The 22,168-nt window shown below is 37.2% G+C and overlaps 3 protein-coding genes across 3 annotated transcripts; 2 read left to right on the forward strand and 1 right to left on the reverse strand.

The window, feature by feature from the left end:
* The first annotated feature begins 810 nt into the window (after window positions 1-810).
* LOC128670523 (uncharacterized protein) lies at window positions 811-10,534 on the forward strand. The gene is made up of 9 exons (XM_053746253.1): window positions 811-2,560; window positions 3,077-3,243; window positions 3,370-3,487; window positions 4,022-4,175; window positions 4,565-4,689; window positions 5,435-5,537; window positions 6,040-6,141; window positions 6,815-6,918; window positions 7,363-10,534. Exons 1-9 carry the CDS (start codon window positions 1,005-1,007, stop codon window positions 7,460-7,462), a joined length of 2,529 nt encoding a protein of 842 aa, XP_053602228.1. The 5' UTR covers window positions 811-1,004; the 3' UTR covers window positions 7,463-10,534.
* Window positions 10,535-10,696: 162 nt separating this feature from the next.
* On the reverse strand, window positions 10,697-15,458 carry Tsr1 (Tsr1 ribosome assembly factor). Its single transcript, XM_053746254.1, has 10 exons — window positions 15,255-15,458; window positions 14,920-15,190; window positions 14,055-14,799; window positions 13,412-13,732; window positions 12,982-13,173; window positions 12,529-12,795; window positions 12,145-12,234; window positions 11,643-11,750; window positions 10,962-11,082; window positions 10,697-10,875 (listed from the first exon to the last, which is right to left on the reverse strand). The coding sequence occupies exons 1-10, from the start codon at window positions 15,349-15,351 to the stop codon at window positions 10,718-10,720; spliced, it is 2,370 nt and encodes a 789-aa protein (XP_053602229.1). The 5' UTR covers window positions 15,352-15,458; the 3' UTR covers window positions 10,697-10,717.
* Window positions 15,459-16,475: 1,017 nt separating this feature from the next.
* Sec61alpha (Sec61 alpha subunit) lies at window positions 16,476-22,083 on the forward strand. The gene is made up of 10 exons (XM_053746260.1): window positions 16,476-16,636; window positions 16,778-16,845; window positions 17,075-17,140; window positions 17,712-17,922; window positions 18,868-19,029; window positions 19,543-19,638; window positions 19,710-19,876; window positions 20,425-20,565; window positions 21,043-21,291; window positions 21,561-22,083. The coding sequence occupies exons 1-10, from the start codon at window positions 16,630-16,632 to the stop codon at window positions 21,822-21,824; spliced, it is 1,431 nt and encodes a 476-aa protein (XP_053602235.1). The 5' UTR covers window positions 16,476-16,629; the 3' UTR covers window positions 21,825-22,083.
* Window positions 22,084-22,168: the final 85 nt, after the last annotated feature.

A 22,168-nucleotide genomic window follows, 5' to 3' on the forward strand; every position in this document is an offset into this window, starting at 1 on the left:
TTTTTTTTACGCTGACGCCAGGCTTCTCTGTGGGCCCCTAGCGCAAACAAAGCAACACATTATAGAAATTTTATTTTTATTAATTTTAAAAAGAACTAGGTCGGCATGAGACTGTCCTTGCAGCTGTAGGTTTTTTCAATAAATCTAACATAGCACATAGCATAGCACTTAAGCATAATATGTAAATGTGTTTAACCCAGTTTAGCAGAATAAAGTTTTTCTTTCTTTCACAAAAACGACACGATAAAAACATCATGCTTCTTCAGCGTCTGTCAGATAAACAGTAGAAACAAACAAAATAAAACACACAAAATGGAACGTATTTTTTTTTTATATTCAGTATTCCATTGTTATTGAACCAAATGTATGTAAATGATTTTATATATTTGTAATAATTATAAATTGAAGCCGCAGGAAGCACTACTTACGAAAAAAAATAGTAACCTACCTAGGTACCTATTCTTTAATTATTTTTCTATTTTGACGACCTCGGTGGCGCAGTGGTAAGATTCTTGCCACTGAACCGAGAGGTCCCGGGTTCGATCCCCGGTCGGGTCATGATGGAAAATGATCTTTTTCTGATTGGCCCGGGTCTTGGATGTTTATCTATATATGTATTTGTTATAAAATATAGTATCGTTGAGTTAGTATCCCATAACACAAGTCTCGAACTTACTTTGGGGCTAGCTCAATCTGTGTGATTTGTCCTAATATATTTATTTATTTTATTTTATTTATTTATTTAATTGTACTAAAACGTTCCGTTTCGGACAAATTGACAAATAGATATGTAGTCTGTGACGTCTGTGTTCGCTCGCTCATAATAATAAAAACGTCAAATACGCGTCAAATCGTCAATAAATTTTATTTCCACGTTTTAGTTGTTTATCTCTGAATTTTGATCTTATTAACGTAAAATGCGAAATTACTGAGTTGTATCAATGAGGTTTATTCCCAAGCATCCAGTTTAAATGTTGTCAGTGGATCAAGAAACCTAACCAAAAATGCCAAGGTCGCCGAAGGATGATCCAAGATACAATGATGCTTGGAATTACGGTGCGGAAAACGCCGAAAAATGTGCATCTGGTAGTTTAAATGAAAGAAAACAAGCTCCTATCTCGTCAAACTCGAATATTATGAATGAAAACAGTATGTATGTCAATGCAAATTTCAGTAACGATATGTATACAAGCAAGATGCCGTATAACGTGTTAGCTGGCGATTCTGTACCGAACAAAGACGAAAAGCTGACTTTTAACAATATGCAGAATGTTCCTCACGTCAACCGGCAGAACTACAGCAACGCCACGCTCAACTGGGGCGATGGACAGTCGCTGAAAGTGTATGTACATTACGACGAGAATGGGCAGCCGCGCATAGTTCCCATGGCTGGACAATACGAGCTCTTCAACCATAACCAAGGACTCCGCGAGATGCCCTTACCACCACAGTCTTCCCCCCTTTACACAATGAACCAAGAATACTCTACTAATAATAATGTACACATGCCTCCACCAATGATGCCAAACAATTATTGCCCAGATTCAAATGCAGCAAATAATATCCCAACATCAAACTTTCTCAAGGACTTGTTAGGGAATCTGGAACCTAATTCCACTGGTACATATTCACCATTTGGTCAAAACTATCCTTTGAACCACCCTGACGCCCCATCCTTGAATATGCTTTCAAACTCAGCGATGGAACCTAAGTCGGGAATAAAGGTTGATAATTCTCCGAAGAGAAATGAAAATAGTCCTCTAGCTGATACCAGTACTAAAAAGCGCATAGTGGCTGAAGTAAAGCCAATGCGCCCTACTTATTCAGATGTATTGGCCAAAAATACTAAGAATATATCTCCAACTGAGGTAACACAGAAGGCAAAAGCACTAAATGTTGAGACCAAGCCTTCCAACAATAAGTCTAACTCAAAGCCTGATAAGCCACCCATGAATATCAAACATAATGATGAAACCAAACATAAAAATGACAAGAAGCATCATCATTCAAGTACAATTTCATCAGGCAGTGAATCAGGTGACATCAACACTGACGATACAGAAAAGCCACAAAAACCGAATAAGAAATCAAAGAACAAGCGTGGTAACATCTCTCGAAAATGGTCTTCCTTGGATGACATCACCAACGAAGAGGACGGAAGCTATGAACACAATAGTGAAAGTCAGTTTGTATTCATTGAAAATCAGGAGAAGCCAAAAAAAGAGAAAAAAGATAAAGCAAAACCGAATAAAGCTGTTATTGAGGATGAGTTCAAAATCGAAGAAGAGGACCAATCAGAGTTTATTTTTCAAGAGAACCAAGGAGACGCGGCTAAAGCTAAGAAGAAAAAGGAGAATCGTAGCTACCATAAGATAAGCAAGCCTGCAGTAGATAAGAAAAAAGCTGGTCAATCGAAAGTGCGGAGAAATAAGCCTGGGTACTTGGGCCTGGCTCAGAATTATGTGGAGCATTGGGGAGGGGCCTCCTGGAAGGCTCTAGTGTGGTTTGCATATCTCCTGTCGGACATTTGCCATATGAGTCTACATCTTTCTTTTGATTTGTAAGTAATTTACTTATGTTTTAATCTTCAAAACTGGATATTAATCACTAACTAGTGTTTTAAACTTTAAAACGAGTACAAATATTCAAATAATTCCCACTTAAAAGTACTAAGATTTGTAAGATAAAACTAAAATGAATTGTGGCAGGCACTGTGATTTTTAAAATTTATTTTCAATGTCACTTTAGCCAATTATTTTGAATAGGATTCTCCAAAAATGGGTAAAAATACAGAATTATTAGAGACCAGTGCTTGCGCTGGCATCCCAACAAGTAATCTATACTATTATTATAAAGAGGTAAGTGTTTGTGAATTTGTATGTTTGAGGTGGTTAATCTCCGAAACTACCATACCGATTTCAAAAATTCTTTCACAATTAGAAAGGTACATTATCCAAGATTGCTATAGGCCATATTTTATCTCAAAATTCCCACGGGAGCGAAGCCCCGGGCAACATCTAGTTAACAATAATAACCTAATGTTGTCATAACCTGAACATAAAACCCCTGCTTACAGATGCACCTCAGTGTTCACACAGACCTACGTGAGTTCCCAAGCAGTGTGGCGCAGCAGCAAGGACTGGCTGATGAAGATGAAGGAGAACAAGTACCTGCTGTACATCGACAGGAAGTTAGGACACACCAGGTTTGCCTTCTGGAGGAAACTCAAGTGGTTTAAGACAGGTCAGTAATTGTTTTCTTTTTTATGGTCTCTTATTATGGAGTTTGAATAATTTTAATTATTATAAACTTCTATTTTTAATATTATCACAATGCAAAATACCAGAACCAGATTCTTATTAATTTTAGAATCAGAAGCAGAGTTGGGCAATGACTCAACAAAACTAAACGCAAACATACCACTGCCTGCGACTGGGGAAGAGGCGATGAAGCGGCTGCTAGCGTGTAAGGGAAAAGATCCATACAGGTATGTTTGTTTAGTGTCTTTTTGTCTTTTACAAGCTTTATTTAACTTGCAATGTAACTATGTGTGTCGCATATGTCCCTGTCTCGTGTGGAATCTTGCCACTCAAGTTTGAAGCAAATGTCTATAACCAATTGAACTGAAATTTTGTATTTGATGACAATGCATTATTACGATAAGCATGACTTGATGGTAGACCCAGGAATGGCTCAAGACTCCTCAACATTCTCCCCTTAGAACTTTTGATCTATCCTAGACTAAAATAAGTTTTTGTTAAAATAATTTGTCAGTGATATTAGAACTAGCCTGTTTTTCATTAAATAAATAATAATAATTTAAGTTAAAATATCTTTTGTCTCGTTCTGTCAATGCCAAGTTTTGTAAGGTGCGATAGTGACAAAACATACTTTAGCTTGAAATGCTTTTTATATTTTATGAATAACATAGCCCTGTTATTCATATCTTGATGTATTGAAGAAAAATGTATATAAACGTTGTTTCAACTCTCTGTTATCTAAGTTTTTGTTAATTTTCCAGTATTCTCGGCGTGAGCGTGACCTGCACAGACGAGGAAATAAAACGGTATTACAGAAGACAAGCGTTCCTAGTGCATCCTGACAAGAACCAACAGCCTGGAGCTGAGGAAGCTTTCAAAATATTGCAGCATGCCTTCGAACTCATCGGAGAGCCGGTACGTACTATTTTAAAGCGTCAAAAATCTCGATCATCCGGCTCGAAGGACCAAAATGTCGATGATTCCCTTCGGCGGCTAGTTTAAATTCTTAAAAGTACGTTCTTTGTTACACGACACACAATCGTAGCAGTAAGTTTGACTCAATGTAAAGATCACGAGACAGGTGTCTGGGCTAGCCGGTTCTATTGTGCAATAAGAATAAACAAAAATATATCTGGCTCAGTGAAAGAGTCGCTTACACTTCTTTATAGCCATTTTACAAATGAAACTGTTTAAATTGGTCAAGTGTCCTTATCGTTCATGTATATACCGCAGTATAATTAACAGGTTGTCTAAGTAGAGCTTGTATTTGTATCTATATACTATGCTTCTATCGTCTAATATAGGAGCGCCGAGAAGCGTACGAGCGTCGCGCAGTGGAGTCGAGACACGTGGAGGCGGCGTGGAGCGAACTCAGTCAGCTGTTGGCACAACTTCATGATAAGATGGAATTTGCCGCCAACACCATCAGGTATTGCCTTGTTTTTAGATTAGATTAGCCGATTTGCAAAAAAAAACGGGAATTATCGATTCGTCAGGTCTGTCCATCACGTGTGTCACAACTAGCGATCTGGTTCTGAAAGTTCGAAAACGGTCGATGAACGCTTATTGATAAAGTAGTCTGAATATTTATAATTCTCAGATTTCTTTTTACAATTTTCACAATAACAAAAATTATTATTATACAGATTTTCGTAGAAGAGAATAGTTATTTATTGTGAACACACACATACACTTTTTACATTAAACACCACAAAAACAAGAAGAAAACAATCGATTTCATGAAAATCTGTCCACGGAAAGAAAACATGTCTTTTCCAAAATATCCTCGAAGACAATCTTCAAGGAAATATCCACAAAAACCTTTCTATGCATTTTCTATACAAAACTAGATAGGTCACAGACCTAAACGTAGACCTGGCACGTCAGCTGGCCATCATTTCCTGTTGAAGTATTTGGCTTGCTTAATTTAATAGGTTTCTTTTACTGCAAAGTAATGTAGTCGGCCAAATGTGGTCCAACGCCACTAGTGTCCCACTACAGAGGGCGAAGTGCGGGTTTACGTTTCACTTCTTAACATCGAATTTATTCGAAGTGAGACGCAGCGAACCAATCACATCGTGGTACAGTTGTCGTTGCGTCACAATGACGCACTGTGATTGGTTAGCTGCGTCTCACTGCGAGTCGGCTAGATTGTATTGTGGTGACATCGTCAGATGCACGAACTGCGGACGGCGCCACAAGCGCGCGCTGACGACGCGGCCGTGCTACGCCGCGCGCTACTGCGCGCAGTGCAAGATCAGGCACTCCGCTAAAGAGGTGAGGTCGTCCAGCCGTGTGTTTACCTAAACAAACTTCATTATTCATTACACTTTCCATAATTAATTATACCCTTAAACCTTAATCAATCTATTGGTGAAAACCGCATGAAAATCGGTCGTTTTTTATTTTTTCGTGAACAGACAGACAGACACAGTAGAGGACTTTGTTTTATAATATGTATGGATTATGAAAAAAAAAACAGAACTTTGAAAGGGACGTTTTAAAGCTTAGCTCCTTATACATACCTTATAAAATAAAATCCTCTGCCGCGTCTGTCTGGCTGTTAGTGATAAACTCAAAAACTACTGCACTGATTTCCAGGCGGTTTTCAAAAATATATAGCGTGATTCCTGAAAGCTTTTGGCATATCATTTATTATGTTTTTACCCAAGCGAAGCCGGGATCGGCCGCTAATACAATTATAAAATACATTTCCCTTGCTTAGAAAACTATCCTTAAAACATTATAGTAAAATTAACCTTATTATCTTGCCGTTTAGGGCGACATTTGGGCGGAATCAAGCATGATAGGGCTCCTAGTGATGTACTACGCGTGTATGGACGGAGCTGTCTACCAGATCACGCAGTGGGCCAGCTGCCAGGTGATTGTCAACCTTATTACCTTAAAATAAAACAATTGTTTCGTTTTAAGTTCTGTAATTTTGCATTTTGGGGTGTTCTCAGAGCGTTTCGACCGATGCGCCCGCGCTGTCATTACAATTTTTCAAATTTTAACAAAGCCAAGAGTATTCGTTTAATTATTTGACTTTAAAATAGTTAATATGTACTGTAATGACAATTTTATGAATTATTGTTTTAGGTATGATTGAAGATTCATATCAAGAATCGTAATGAAAACGCGATCGAAACGCTCTGAAAATCACCCTTGGTTGTGTGTTGAAAATCATTATTGTGTATTCTTCAAAATATTATATAGTTCGAGTATGTAAAATCATAGATGTCGATATCCTACATTAAAACGCAATAATGTTTGGCCTTCACCTAAATCTATAATATTATTATAATACGCATCACGTGTCGGCACTCACACATGCCGACACGTGATGCGTGAACATTGCGTAGTTAATATGATTGCTCGTATATACCTCTATAAAAAACCAGCAACGTATACTTAATCCGGCAAAGTTTGGCGAACTACTCGACGACAGCGTGGAGCCGGCATAAAAACAGTTTGAAAACGTATTTTCATTACGGTGCCATCAGGCAACATAAAGGAAATCGTCATTGTGTGAACAAACAATTGTTTTTATTCAGAAAAAGAACCTGAAGCAGCTACGGCCAGATTGTCACGTGGTGCAGTACCGCATCGTGCTGGGCAACAAGGCCACGCATGATCGAGAGCCCACGCCCAACACTGGGTAACATACCTTTATTTATTTTCCCAATCCTAATCCTAACTCATGAAAAGGCGAAAGTAAAAGTTTGTTTATTAACTCTTTACGCTCTATCTACTTAACCAATCTTCGCCCAAGGGCTTCGCTCTCGTGGGAATTTCGGGATAAAAAGTACCGTTTGTGTTATTTCAGGTTATATTCTGCCCACGTACCAAATTTCATAACAACCTGACAAACTTTCGCATTTACAATGTTAGTAGGATATATAATGATAGAATACATATTTCAATAATGCGAGCTTCAGGGCTCAACAGCAGCTCCAAGGTTCGCTTTCCCACTTCTCGTCTCGTCGAACGGTCATCGACGTACCTAGTTGTCAAGCATTAGCACGCATATCATTCTTGACGACATCAAGTAAACACTAAGCAAAAACATAAGCCAACATTAAACTGTGGTAATATGTTGTAGCCACGACCCGAACCTAGAGGAGTTCCTCAACAACCTGTACAGCAAGTCGGGCTCCGCCCCCGACGACCGCAAACGCCGCAACAAGAAACCTAAAGCTTAAACTTGTGTACAAATGTTTGCTCTCCATAGACATACATGTGTCCAGACACCGCATTCAAATAGATACTAGTTGCAGCCCGCGGTGTAATCCGTGTAATTATTTTTTTTTAAATACTTACGGTTTTATTCACCGTAGCGCAATCTACTTTATAAAGCACTATTGACTATCAGACTTTTTAACCAAATCCGTGAAGCACGTACTTTCGAGATAAAACCTATACTATATGTGTATGTATGAACGTGAAGAAGTATCAAACATACTCATAAACTTTAGCCTTTATAATATTATCGGTATATAGGGACAAATCACACAGATTGAGTTAGCCCCAAATTAAGTTCGACACTTGTGTTACGGGATACTAACTCAACTATACATATTATAGATAAACAGGGATTCAATTTAAAAATTAAGATTTTCAAACTCTACAATATCATATGACGAAGGGATATTTAAGCCACTAATAGGTCACAACAGTATTTTCAAAGATCGTCTCCCGAAGAGGTCATAAAACAAAACCAAATCGTCGAAATATTAATCTTTTTATTATTTATAAAATCTTTTTTTTTTTGCGCGACCCCAGGGATTTTTTGTCATATCCGTTTCAATATCCTTAGTTATCAGAAGGTGTCTAGGCAAATGTTTGTCTATGTTTGCTGTATGTTTGAACAAACCCGAAGCAACTCTGCAGTGTGTCAGTGGCTTTAGATCTCTTTTTAGTTCGGAAGTGTATACGTTTGAAATGTTCAGTGTATTTTGTATATTAATAGTTTTTTATTTTCTATACGCTGCCAGTTACTTTTCTTTAATTTTTATTAGTAACGTGATATTTTATGATCAAATATTTTAATGTTATATGCAATTGATATTTTAAAGAAACTTCATCTATATTTTAATTAAAATATATTAATATAAAAACTCAGTTTATTTTCAAAATTGGATTTCAGTAATTAGGTAACATTTAATTAAAATCCAAACTGTGCCAAAACAGTATGTATCTGGCAAACTACACTCGAACTTAAAAAATATTAGATTACTGAAATAATTAAGAGTTCTGAAGCGACTGATATGTCAATAGCAAAAATTCTGTGAAAATATGCCTTGCAAAATATATTAATAGATTTATATCCCAAATAAAACAAACTATACCAGCTGCTATGTGGTGTCAATAAAGGCCGTTGACTCTATAGCCGTCTCGCTCCTGCATATAATAATTATGTTTTAATTTTTTAAGTAAATTATTAATTTAAAATTATTGTCATATTCGTAATTTGATAGAAGCAAAATAGGTCAATGTACTATGTTGACATCAACTTGGAGTGCACTATATTAGCAAATCTGTTTATTTTAGAAGACACTCGAAGGAAAGTATGAAAGAAAGTAAGCTAGGTTTTGGATTGCTGACGTACCTATTAGGTTAGACTCATGACGATCGGCTAGATGAAGCCTTTCAACTAACAATATTAATTTTCGTTATACTTTTATATAATAATAATATTTTTTATTTTTTAAGTTTGTGATAGATAGTCAAGTTTCGTTTTAGGATCACAAAATATGATGAAAAAATTGATTTGCATTTAATTTTTAATCTCTAATTGAGTTCTGATGCCGGATTTATTAATTTAGTATTTTAATCGGAATAAAAAATCTGCTGGACAAGTAACATCTTGAAGACTGTTTTGTTTTATAAATAGATCCAGTAGATTTATTAAAAGTCACATACTAAATGTACAAGTTCAAAAAATAATAATCGATTAACAATGCAATTCCAAAATCGTTACTAAAACGAAACTGTTTTACTTACTAAATAATCTATAGCCACATTCATATAATCAGTTAATGCATACTAGTGTTGCCATAACAGAAAATTCATTTAGTATTGTGACTACCATTTTGTAGCTATGCTAAATAGGTGTTTAAAGCTTGCCTTCCATCGTTTGAATATTTCATTTTAGATAAAGATCACTCGAATTTTAATGATTATAATGAAAATCAAACTTTAACACTATTGTGTTAAGGTTATTTTTGACAAAAAGCAGCAGGCTCTGCTTATTTGGCATTTGAATACTCCATCGACGGAATTCTATGTAAAGTGTAAACTTTGTAAAACTGTCTAATCACACCAAATAGTACAATGTCTTTGCATTCATTATTTTGTAATGGATAGTGATCTATTAGTATTGTTTATATTAATTATTAACAGTTGCAGAAAACTTTATGGAGTTAAAAGATAAGCTAAATGTTTATGGTTGAGATCAAAAAGATTATTTTCACTAACAAAATCTGACTTACATAATCAGTGTTCCTAAGTATACCTTATATTCGAAGCATATTTTTTTATTGTTATTAGATGTCAATAAACAGTATAAATTTTATGCCAACATCACATTACATTGTTTTCTGCAACATAAGTAATCACATGTAGTTTTGTAACAAAACAATTTTAAATACTCGTCTAAATCCCGAGATGGGATAACTAATACGCGACTGCCTTAAAATGGTCTTTATGAGACTGATACTAGTCGGCGATATCGCGCCTGAAGATCAACTTTTTTTTTGTTTTCGAAAATATACAGGTGTTACAAATACCTATATGTATACATACGAATCTTTACCTATAAGTTTCAACTTAATATTAACACTAAAATGTAGTTGTCAGTCGTGTCCACTTTAACCTATACGAAAACCTAACTTTGCATAAAAGATCTACCCAAAGTACCTTACCATTTCGTATGTTTCAGTATTATGTAAAACCAGTATTCGTATGGGTGCAACCCTGATGACATTTTTATCAAAGATTTTGTATGGAACAGCACATTTTATTTTTACAATTTCAGGGTTGCTCCCATACGAAAAATCGTTCAGTTTCATTAACTAGCGTGTAGTTGTTGCGTGTATCGGTGTTTTGTAACAACCTGTATATAGGTAATATGATACTACATGTGGTTATATCACTGCCTTCAAGAGATTATCGATTTAATGTTAGGCTAGTGACGAGAGATTGCTGTCTAAGTTCACTGTGCGTAGGCCTTCGCGCTTCATGTGTCAATAAAGATGTGGAAACATTATTCTGTACTTTTTGTGTTATTTTCGACCTAAGAGATTTCGACATATATTTAAATATAGAACACTTTAAATTCGTAGTTTAAGATGCAAACTACATCTATACTTCAATAAGATACATGATTAACGTCAAATCATCCGTCAGAAATTAGGATAGATAAAACAAAACCCCGGTCTGATTTATAAAGTTTATTCCTACGACTCCATCACATCCGCGCTCTTGTTGTCTCTGTCTGTCACGATACAGTTCTCGTACGTCCACTTTGGGAACATTCGCTTGTACAGATTGAGAAGCACAGTGTCTTGGGATCTCAGCTGCGTGTCGAACACGCATTTCATATGGCCGTGAGTACCTGAAAAATAATGAAATCAGAAACAGTTTTCGCTCGTAGTTCCATCAATGGGACAAAATCACAATAAAGTAAATAGTAAGCATTACCCAATGGTTCCTTTATGTGTCCGGTGCGTCCATATTTCGTCCTGAGTTTGCACGGCTTGAAATATGCAACGTCTTCTCTGTTAAAGAACATGAAACGTATCACAGCAGACCTCTTGTGTACCTGCCGCAAACAATATAAAACATAAAATAAATGTATTAGGACAAATCACACAGATTGAGCTAGCCCCAAAGTAAATTCGAGACTTGTGTTATGGTATACTAACTCAACGATACTATATTTTATAACAAATATATATAAGTATCCAAGACCCGGGTCAATCAGAAAAAGATCATTTTCCATCATGACCCGACCGGGGATCAAACCCGGGACCTCTCGGTTCAGAGGCAAGCCCTTTACCACTGCGCCACCGAGGTCATCATAAATCAGACTTATGTTTGTCTGATTTATTTCGGATAATATCAGAAAATATTTTTATTTTCTGATTAAAAAACATGTGAAGGTTTGTTAAAACTGGCGCAAATCCCGCGCGTTATTTTTGGTTTCTCGATAGGAAAACAGGTCTAACCAACGATACACCTAGGTGTAACCAACAAAGCCGGCTGCACCCAGGTTTAGCCGAACGTAAGTAGGCTAAAAGTAGCCCTAGTTTTAGCTGACTAAACCTAGATGTAACCGCACTTCGGTGTTTAGCCGTAATGTTTATATAACACAAAAGTGACCTTGTAAGGGTGTCCGGAGAGAACGATTCTCTTCACAATGAGCCTGTCCGGGTTGCACGACAACAGTACTCCTGAGGCCAACAACTGCAGTTTTGTGTTTCTTTTCTCCTGGAATAATACATTTTATATCACACACCCTCTCGTCATAAAAAAAGTTAGAGCAGACATAATGACACAAAACATACTCTAGCTTGAAGTATCAAGCTAGAGTATGTTTTGTCTCATTCTGTCAATGTCAAATATTGTTAAGTGTGATAGTGACAAAATATACTTTGGCTTAAACTTTTTTGTGAATAAGATGATTAGTGTCTCTGTAAATGTCTCAAAAGAGTGGCCAGTGCAGATCAAATGCGTATACAGCACGTATGCATAGTAGTCCGTGTTTCTGGCTGTGTTGCGTACGCGTGCTCGCATGCGTACAATTTTATACTCCTAGCGCATGCATGCATGCTGCATTTGCCTTAAGTCTGCGCCAGCGTTAAAGTGCTGTAAATAGTAATACCTTAAAACAGAGGACTGATGAAGGACTGAACTGGATCGGAGCAAAGAACGAAGCGACGCACGTCGAACCCGGCTGGAAGAACCTCTCGTACTGAAATATATATAATGGAGAATGAATTGAGGGCACTCCTCCAACTGAACACTCCAGTCAACCATATAGTATGGATGGCATTTATCTAATTGGTGTTATTATATTCTTCTATTAAGTCGAAATAGTTGACAAATTAGTTAGACCAGTAAGTCGCCACAGGAAGTACCTTGCTTGTCAATGTCCACAGGGGACATTTTTTATAGTACAATGGGTAAAGAGGTTGTCTGATGGTTTTTGGATGGGTGGATCATTTTAATTGCCGTTATTACATTACATATATAAATATTCTCTCACCTTATGTTTACTCCCATTTGTATGCTGACTGAATATCGGGTTGACAATAAACCTCCGATACCCAACTTGGAATATCAGCCTCTCCTTACTCTTGATCGGTTCCTCACTCACTCCGGTCCTCTTCAGAACTACGTTCATGAGTGACATCTTGTGTTCGTGTGGCAGGAGCCCAAATACTGCCAGTGGTGAGGTAGAGTTTGAGGTGTGGAAGGCGTTCCAGAGGTCCTGACGGACGTCTTTCACGTGTATTGTTACGTAGAAACCGTACTGGAAGGAGAAAAAGACAATAGTTTCAAATGTTGGACACCTGGCTCTTATGCAAAAGATCTTTTTAGTGACATAATGGTGTGCCACATGAAGGCAATAGGAGATTTCAAAGCTGACATTGACTAAAGCTACCAAGTAGTTTGGCCAAATGTGGTAGTACTGTATGTGTGTCCAACTTCTCCTTACCATATTAACAAGACTCTCATCATTCTCTTTGAATATCCTCCTGCGAGTCCTCTCATAGTTCTCGAACTGGAAGATGCGGGCGTAGTCAGCGGGCAGGTTCTCCTTGGGGTCCCAGGGCGAGGTCCTGAACGACTCCAGTCCCCGGAACCGCGTGAAGCGTTCCCTCGCTGACATGTCTCGAGGGGTGTCCACCTATTAGGATATAGAATATTTTTCATTAAAATATTGAAACTATAGTCTATACACAAGACTGGTCAGTCTTGTAGTCTCTCTGGGAGAGTATTCTTAAAAATATGCTATAAATTGATAAAAACAAGCTCAACAAGTCATTTTTGGGAACGACTACTAATATGAAGTCTTTTCTTGTTTGTTAAAACTTGCTGTAAACAGAACGTAACTGATCAATCCATATGCAAATAAAGCTAAATACCTCATCAGGAAACTGCTGGTCCTCCTTTGCGGCAGCTAGCTTTTGCAGCATCTCCTGCTCTTCCTGGGCGTCGATCGTCGCATCGTATCTCTCATCACTGATCCCCACTTCTGACTCTGTCACCGATTCAAAGTCATTATCTTCTTCACCGCCTTCGGCATCTGAGTTATCTTCCTCACAGGACATGAAGTCTTCGTTTTCTTCCTCATCATTGTCACTGCCGTCAGAGCCTTCTCCTTCGGCGTCAGATTCTACAATCCATGCGGCCTGGTAGTCTGACCAACCTTTAGGCACTTTCACTTTGATCTTCTTTTTCTTAGTCTTGAAAATATGAAGAAATTCATTAAAATATAGGACAGTTAGAGAGAGTAGAACATAACAGACAGAGCATCCACACACGCAGAAGATTGGACGCCATATTTTTTTCACTATGGTGGTAAATAAGTTTATTTTGGCATTTCTTCTCAGCAATGGTTATTCTAAATGCTACTAATAATTTCCCCTTCTAATTAGCTAATTTCCCCTTTGAAAAAATGTCATAAAATTTACAAAGATGTGAAAAGATGCCTGTGAAAAGCTAGCTTCTGAATGATTGCATTTAAAAAACAATCTTTACAAAATAAATAACGCTTTACCACTTTACCTCTAAGTTTGCCTGTTCTATTTCTTCCTCAGTAGGCCAAGTTTGTTCAGCATCCATCGGGTCAGGAATATTTTCAGATGCCAAAGTTTCTTGCTTAGCAGGATCTGCTACTTGCAGCACAGACACCTTCACATTTTCAGCATCCATGGCATCAACCCCGGACTTAACATTCTCTTTACCTGAGCTCAATGGATGAGGATCTTCAAGACCATCAATTCTTGACATTTGGAAATCTCCTAACCCAGTTATATGAATCAATCCATTAACATTTAATGGCATTCCCCGTAAGTAACCACTAATTTTTAAGGTCCCACTTTCCCCCTCAGTATCAGGGATATATTGAACCTCTTCAGCTAAAAGGTATGGCCTCTTTTCTCTATGGTGAAGGATGTTACGTTTCTGGTTACCAATTCTACGTAAAACATTCAAACCATCAGAACTTTTATCCAATTGCAATACCTTCTCTTCTGGCAACCATTTGGATATGAGCTTTTGGACATTTTGTTTTTCAGATGTTCTCTTTTTAGGATGAACTCCTTCAATATCCATGGCTACCACAACTGGGGTTGGCATGCCCTGAGCCATCGAAAGGGCTAGAACCTTCTCTCCCCATTCATCAACAGGTTCATCCAGGGCTGAACTGACGTAGAGGACTGTGTCGGCAATTTTGAGGGCATCCAGTAAAGCAAATTCATTGTCAATTTCAGGGCATATGAATGAGAAGCGCTGTTTGAAGTTTGGTAAACTGCAAAAAGCACAAAATAATAAAAAAATTAAGCTATAGCAAATCATGTTGCATGTATTCAGTAGTTATATATCTCAGATACCTTTTGATTTTATAAGTTTTGATAGAACTATTACTGACCCAATATGAAGAATGCCATTCTCTGACTGTGTCACTACAGCACCTTCAGAACAAGTCTTCAGAATAACTAAAGCTGACTGCACATCCAACTGAGCATTCAAAGGAACAACGCACACCAAAAACGGCGGATAACGGCTGCCTCCGAGGGCGCGCTTCTTAGCCAAAACTTCCTCCCGCTTATTTTTACGAAGCTGTAGCGCTTGGTGCCGACGCTCATCTTTCTTAAGCACATGACGATTACGACGGACAAACTCCTTCACATTAACCTTGCCTGTAAATTATAACATTGTAGGAACATAAAATTACAACAAGATCATAAATAGTTGCGACTTAACCTTTCACAGCCGCAGCAATTCCGCGCTTAGAACGATGGCGAGACTTGTGAGCTTTATTACTCTGCTTTAGTTGACCAGGACGATGCGCTTGCTGCATTTTTAATTATTTTCAAAATAACAATGAATATTCCCATTTATTTACAAATAAAATCGCACATGTTCAACCTCGCCGACCTAATCCTTAGGACATAGTCGTAGTTCATGACAGCGAATGATATTGACATTGACAGCTCAACTGGCAGATTTTTATTTTTCAACTCACCATTCGCCAATGAACAACTTTAGTGAACTCGCAGACATGTCAAATCGCACATTTCATCAAGCCAAAAAAAAAGTGAAGGGCATATTACTCAAAGCCCGGCGCAGATAGCGCTACTGGTACAACTAAGGTACACAAACATTGGCAATAGAGGCAAAAAGCGCCAATTTTCAATATTTTTGAAGATTTACGACTAAAATACCTTCTTCGCAAACGTGGTGCGAGTTTAAAGGAAAAAGGAAGGATTTAGTGGATTATCCTGAAAAAAAATAACACTATTTTAGGCTATTATTTGTTCTCCCTTATTTGGTCAACTGTGGTCATAAACTGATACAAACTTGATTTTGACTGAAAATCTTACCTGTATGAAGTCCATATTTTAATAAGTCTTCTCGTGTGAATAGTTAATAAGTCTTCTCGTTTGAAGTGTTCCGAGCTTTTTGTCGACCGTTTACTGGCTCGAAAATTTTACAGCGTGAGGCGTATTCCATAGTTTTCGAAGTTTTTTTATCTTATGTAAAACGATTTTTCCCAATATATCGGCACCTGAATATACTACATTTTTGTATATTTTCACAAACGAATGCTTACATAATGAAAGTAGTAATAAAGCACTGTAAAATGTTTTCAAAAGCAAAAGGCGGCAATGCTTTTGTTTACCTACCATAGAGTGCTGCACTCTGGCGGCACAAATGCGCAGTAGTACTCCCTATTAAAAATGTATGGTGTATATTAACAAAAAATAAAAAGATGGGCAGACGGGACAGGTGAAACTAAGTAAAAATGTCACCTACTTTCACATTTGTATATGACGAGAATGAAATCATGGGAATCAATCATCAATCATCATAAACAAATATTCATAAAATAATTTAATCAAGAATGCATCAAATTAATTTTGAAGGATACTGGCAACATTATGAACGCCAACATCACAGGTCACGTGACATGACGTTGTGGACGTGTCATTAGCAGACAGCTCGTTGGCGGCGTTGCGCAGGCTCTTTCTCGCTAAAAGTCCTATTGGAGTGTTACTAATGAACAAAAGTTGAATGGTTTTAGTCGAATTGATCAGTTGATAATTTAGTTAGGATAGTTAAATCGCAATAAATCAAAATGGGAAGTGAGTATCCTTCATGTTTATATATAAAAATAGTGATAATCCCGACGACACGTATTTGTTATATTTTATGTGTTTCTGTCCTTAAAACCCAATGTTATGTGTTAAACATATAATTTCACGTTATATTTTCCGTGTTTACAGTAAAATTCCTCGAAGTTATAAAGCCGTTTTGCAGTATATTGCCAGAGATAGCAAAACCTGAGAGAAAGGTAAGTCACTAAATTTTTTACAATATTTCCATTTTGACCCGCATTTATTAGAAAATTCAGTGTTTGTATTACATTATTTATCGTTCTGAATCGTATTTTCATTAATTTCATCCATAAATATGTAGTGAAAGTAATTATAACCCCACCTAAAATGGATTTGGAATAAGTAACTGTACTTGAGATTATTTGGCTTTGTGAACTGTTTCTGACTTAAAACTGTTCTTTTCAGATCCAATTTCGGGAGAAAGTATTATGGACAGCTATCACCCTATTTATTTTCTTAGTATGTTGTCAGGTAAGTCAATTTTGCCACATACACAAAATTTATTATCTTGGTCCCATATGCTAAGGTTAGCTTGTAATTCTATTCATTTTATATGAATATAATTACAAGCTAACCTTAGCATTAATAAGGTTTGTTTAGATTTAATTAAGTGTGGTCTGCATTGTTGGATTCCAATTAGGTACCCAAATGAATTCGGTAATGTGGTATATTTACTTAATTATTATAATATTATAGTTCCAATGAATGTTTACTAATTTCAATGTAGTTGAGGGTAGTTTGCAAATATTGAATGAATTGAATAAAATGACTGATATGACATATTAGGAATCCTAAGCTGAATATATTAATAATCCAAAACAAAACATTTTGTTTATTAAGCTGATTTTAAATACCTAATATGGGTACTCCAAGTTATATATTACAAAAGTGTCGAAGAATAAAAAAAACAGTAATTCTTTTTCTCTCCTGCTATATATCTTAACCACAACACAAACTTTAATGAATATCTCACTATTAATGTTACATTTACTTTAAACTTAAGATTTATCACCAATTATAAAAAGATAATCTAACCTTTCAGATCCCCCTATTTGGTATAATGTCATCGGACAGTGCAGATCCCTTCTACTGGATCCGTGTGATCCTGGCTTCAAATAGAGGAACACTCATGGAACTCGGTATCTCCCCCATCGTCACATCAGGCCTCATCATGCAGCTCTTAGCCGGAGCAAAAATAATTGAAGTTGGTGACACTCCAAAGGACAGAGCTTTGTTCAATGGAGCTCAGAAATGTAAGTCTACGTAGTTCTCATATTACAAGAATAATACTGGCTGGATATATATCCAACAGATATTCTTTTCTTTTTTTTAAACTAATTGATTTCTTATGGGTAATTTTGGCCTAATATTTGTTGTTCAAATATTTTATGTACATAACATAACATAGTGAATATAAAACTCACAAATATGATACTAAGTACAAAGGCACTAGTGTATCTCATCCAATAAATAACCAAGATAGAATGAATATAGTACTGATTTCAAATATGAAATAATTTTTGTCACTATTTCATATTAGAACTTTTAATCAGTTTTGGATTACACCAAAAAGTTGTTTTTGGTGTAATCCAAATTGTGGCCCAGTCTATTTTTCTTGTTAAAATGTACTTGGTTAAAATTTTGCCTAGATATCCTTGGTAATGAAGGCACATTGCCAATTTAAATCTACTCTGGCAATTTGCCAATTTTTGCATTCAATAAGAAATATACAAAGTCATTTCACATATTCATATATCTACTTTTTAGTCCATGCCTTCTAATGAAGAGGGCAAGTCACATTCTCCCTCCGCCTGCTTATCAACTAAATACCAGATTTATAAAATCACAAGTGATTAAATCATGAATTCAAGTACAGATTTCCTCACATTTTTCTTAACTTGAAAATGTGGTCTTTGGTTACCATGTAGGTCATACTGTTCCTTCCCTTCCTCGGCGCCAATAAGGAATCCGGGAAGAAGTGAAAACAAACTCCGTTCACATGCGTTTATTTCGTGACTGACAGTTACAATAAATCTACCTACATATAATAAGTAAATATATCACAGAAATAAGATGTGTCCATATATTATGCATGGTCCACTGGTATGTAGATGAGCTCAAGGGAAACAGTGTTGTCAGGTAGTCTTATATTGAACTAAATGACTACTGATAGATTAATCCGAATTTTTCACTTTCAGTATTCGGCATGGTGATAACAGTGGGCCAGGCCATCGTGTACGTCATGACGGGCATGTACGGGGAGCCCAGTGAGATCGGAGCGGGCGTGTGTCTGCTCATCATCATCCAGTTGTTCGTGGCCGGTCTCATCGTGCTGCTGCTCGACGAGCTTCTGCAAAAAGGTTGGTTTTTAGTGTTAACACCCAGCCCCAAAAAGTTGAATAGACGTTATAGCCTAGAAAGCAACAAGGAACACGCGAAGATGAGAGAGTCCTTATCATAAAACAACAGGAGCCCATTATTTAAACACTAGCTATTACCCGCGGCTTTGCCTGCATTTTTATGTGCATCCGCTGGTATCTTATATTTGTCAATATCTGGGGTTCTAAGCAATGTTTCGCGATGAAACTTATACCGGATTTTAAGTTACACCATAGGCTACACAACTGTAAACCGCGTCAAATTCTATTCAGTAGTTTTTGTGTGATGGCTGACTGAAAGACAAAAATTTTAAAAAAATTATGAATTGATATTTTTAATTGTTTGTTATTGTTATATCTAAAGGCAGTTGATATTACTTTCGTACCTTTAGTCGTATATATCCTAATAAATTGGAAGGAAAATCCTAATAAAAGGAAGAAGATTTTCAAAATAAACTAGATTTTTCAGTAATTTAACTATTTAATTATTTTCAGGATATGGTCTTGGATCCGGTATTTCTCTGTTCATCGCTACAAATATCTGTGAAACTATCGTCTGGAAGGCATTCTCTCCTGCTACCGTCAATACTGGTAAGATATTATTTCGCGTTGTCGGTTTTTAGAATTAATTACAAATTGAATATGGTCCCCACCTTACGCAGGTCGCGGCACGGAGTTCGAGGGCGCAGTGATAGCGCTGTTCCACCTGCTGGCGACGCGCGCGGACAAGACGCGCGCGCTGCGCGAGGCTTTCTACCGCCAGAACCTGCCCAACCTCATGAACCTGCTCGCCACCGTGCTCGTCTTCGCCATCGTCATCTACTTCCAGGTACGCCTATTTGCCCGCGTTGTACTAAAACTATTTTTATATTCGTAAATATACAATATGATGAAATTTTAGTCAAAAGTAAAAACAAACAGGCCATTTTTCAAATAATAATATAGCGAGACTAAAACCAACGAAGTGGAGGAGAAAAGAGGTTTACTATGACTCCACCCCTTTTCGAACGGAAAATGCTTTAACCCCTTTACGTGACATCTATGTCTATATAATTAGCATTTAACAAGTTGACACACCGGATCCTTTTCTATGTTTAGCTTGTTATTTCTTTTCATTCCCCTTGAAGAAAAAAAATATTATCAGATTGCCAGGGAATAAAAACTAGTTAAATATAAATGCTGCCCTATCAATCTTTTAATAATTTGACATTTCTTTCATCAAAATTGCATCTAACCTACAAAACCCATTTTACCCTTCTGCCACTGTAACCATTAATATATAAATTCAACTAATTTACTATAATCAAACGTTCCAATTCAATAGCATAAATAATTAATCTTAAAAATAACATATATTTACCACAATATTATTCTCAGGGCTTCCGCGTGGACCTGCCCATCAAGTCGGCACGGTACCGCGGCCAGTACTCTTCATACCCCATCAAATTATTCTACACCTCCAACATTCCCATCATTCTACAGTCTGCACTGGTTTCCAATCTTTATGTCATTTCTCAGGTTAGTATTTTTAATGTAGTTTATTTTATCTGGTCGTAAAGGAAATATATAATAAAATATTCTAATGAAAATACTGTACGTCGGCATAAGACGTAGAGATGAATTATTTCAGCTGAATTGGCATGTCGCGATGGCGCAGTGGTCAAGAGTCCCGGATAGGGACAGGGACGCGGGTTCAATTCCCGCTCGATTCTAGGATTTTTTCATCTCATTATTATTTTCAAAAACAAAAAAAAAGAAATAAATAATTTGATTATCCTAAAATTTTTAATTGTGTTTGGAGCTTAAGACTTAACTTATTTGTGCTTCTACTCAATTTTCTTACATTAATGATTCGAGTATGTTCAACAAAATATGTATCGAATATTGAAAAAATGAGTATCTAACAAAGATAATATTAATTTTTTTAATCCCCTTCCGATACCAATTTTTTGTCCAAACGAGCTACAATTAATCAAATCGTAATGTAACGATCAGATGTTAGCGGTGAAATTCAGCGGCAACTTCCTAGTGAACCTGCTGGGCGTGTGGGCGGACGTGGGCGGCGGCGGGCCCGCGCGCGCGTATCCGGTGGCCGGGCTCTGCTACTACTTCAGCCCCCCGGAGTCGCTCGCGCACATCGCCCAGGATCCGCTGCACGCCCTACTCTACATCGTCTTCATGCTGGGCTCCTGCGCCTTCTTCTCCAAGACCTGGATCGACGTCTCTGGCTCCTCTGCTAAGGATGTCAGTGCTTTTTTTTACTACTTTTGTCTGTCATATTATGTTGCGAAAATTGTTACCGTAGGATTAATTTCGATGAATGTTGCCTATTATTTTTCGTATTGAAAAGTTAAGAAAATGTTATTGGAAAGTTAAGAGAGCCGTAATGAAACTGAATCAATCGACCACGAAATCGATCTCCAACCGACAACGAATTTCATGATCGAAAGTACCAACTGATCCACTTTCACCGACGAAAGTGAACACGATTATATCACGGCAATCTGTTGCAGGTCGCGAAACAACTGAAAGAGCAACAAATGGTCATGAGAGGTCACAGGGATAACTCCATGATACACGAACTGAACAGATATATTCCCACCGCGGCTGCCTTCGGCGGCCTCTGCATCGGAGCCTTGTCAGTGTTAGCAGATTTCCTCGGAGCCATCGGCTCGGGCACCGGAATCCTCCTGGCCGTCACCATCATCTACCAGTACTTCGAGATCTTCGTCAAAGAACAAGCCGAAATGGGCGGCATGAGCACGCTACTATTCTAAATAAGACATAAAGTAATTACGCGTTGCCTAATTTTGCCACTCTCTCCAATCTTGGGCAATGCGTGAAAAGTAATTTAGTCCCGGATCGGGAAACGCTGCGACGTTTTCGTTTCAATTTTTTTTTTATATTTCTTAGCGAATATTCTCGAACGCAGCGTTTCCCGCGCCGTATAGTGTTGTGTGCGTGGGTACGCGTGTGTGGGTTATATGCTTATTTATATGAGATGAAACTTTATAATAAAATAATTTACGAGAAGTACACACGTTGTTTTTGTCGATGTTCCGCTATTGAAATTCCTTTCGAGCAAATTCCTAAATTTAATTTTTATATCTTGTTGTTTTAG

Source organism: Plodia interpunctella, chromosome 6 (genome assembly GCF_027563975.2).
Source record: "Plodia interpunctella isolate USDA-ARS_2022_Savannah chromosome 6, ilPloInte3.2, whole genome shotgun sequence".
NCBI lineage: Eukaryota > Metazoa > Arthropoda > Insecta > Lepidoptera > Pyralidae > Plodia > Plodia interpunctella.

What these genes read in the sequence shown, in the direction of transcription:
- LOC128670523 (XM_053746253.1), top strand. Translation starts at nt 1,005, where the DNA reads ATGCCAAGGTCGCCGAAGGATGATCCAAGATACAATGATGCTTGGAAT. An exon ending in ACTCAAGTGGTTTAAGACAG is followed by an intron (nt 3,244 to 3,369) that starts GTCAGTAATTGT and finishes TATTAATTTTAG; the next exon opens with AATCAGAAGCAGAGTTGGGC. An exon ending in TCAGGCACTCCGCTAAAGAG is followed by an intron (nt 5,538 to 6,039) that starts GTGAGGTCGTCC and finishes CTTGCCGTTTAG; the next exon opens with GGCGACATTTGGGCGGAATC.
- Sec61alpha (XM_053746260.1), top strand. An exon ending in TTTTCTTAGTATGTTGTCAG is followed by an intron (nt 17,141 to 17,711) that starts GTAAGTCAATTT and finishes CTAACCTTTCAG; the next exon opens with ATCCCCCTATTTGGTATAAT. An exon ending in CTGGCTCCTCTGCTAAGGAT is followed by an intron (nt 21,292 to 21,560) that starts GTCAGTGCTTTT and finishes AATCTGTTGCAG; the next exon opens with GTCGCGAAACAACTGAAAGA.
- Tsr1 (XM_053746254.1), bottom strand. Translation starts at nt 15,351, where the DNA reads ATGCAGCAAGCGCATCGTCCTGGTCAACTAAAGCAGAGTAATAAAGCT. An exon ending in CATCAGTCCTCTGTTTTAAG is followed by an intron (nt 11,751 to 12,144) that starts GTATTACTATTT and finishes GTATTATTCCAG; the next exon opens with GAGAAAAGAAACACAAAACT. An exon ending in ACACATAAAGGAACCATTGG is followed by an intron (nt 10,876 to 10,961) that starts GTAATGCTTACT and finishes ATTATTTTTCAG; the next exon opens with GTACTCACGGCCATATGAAA.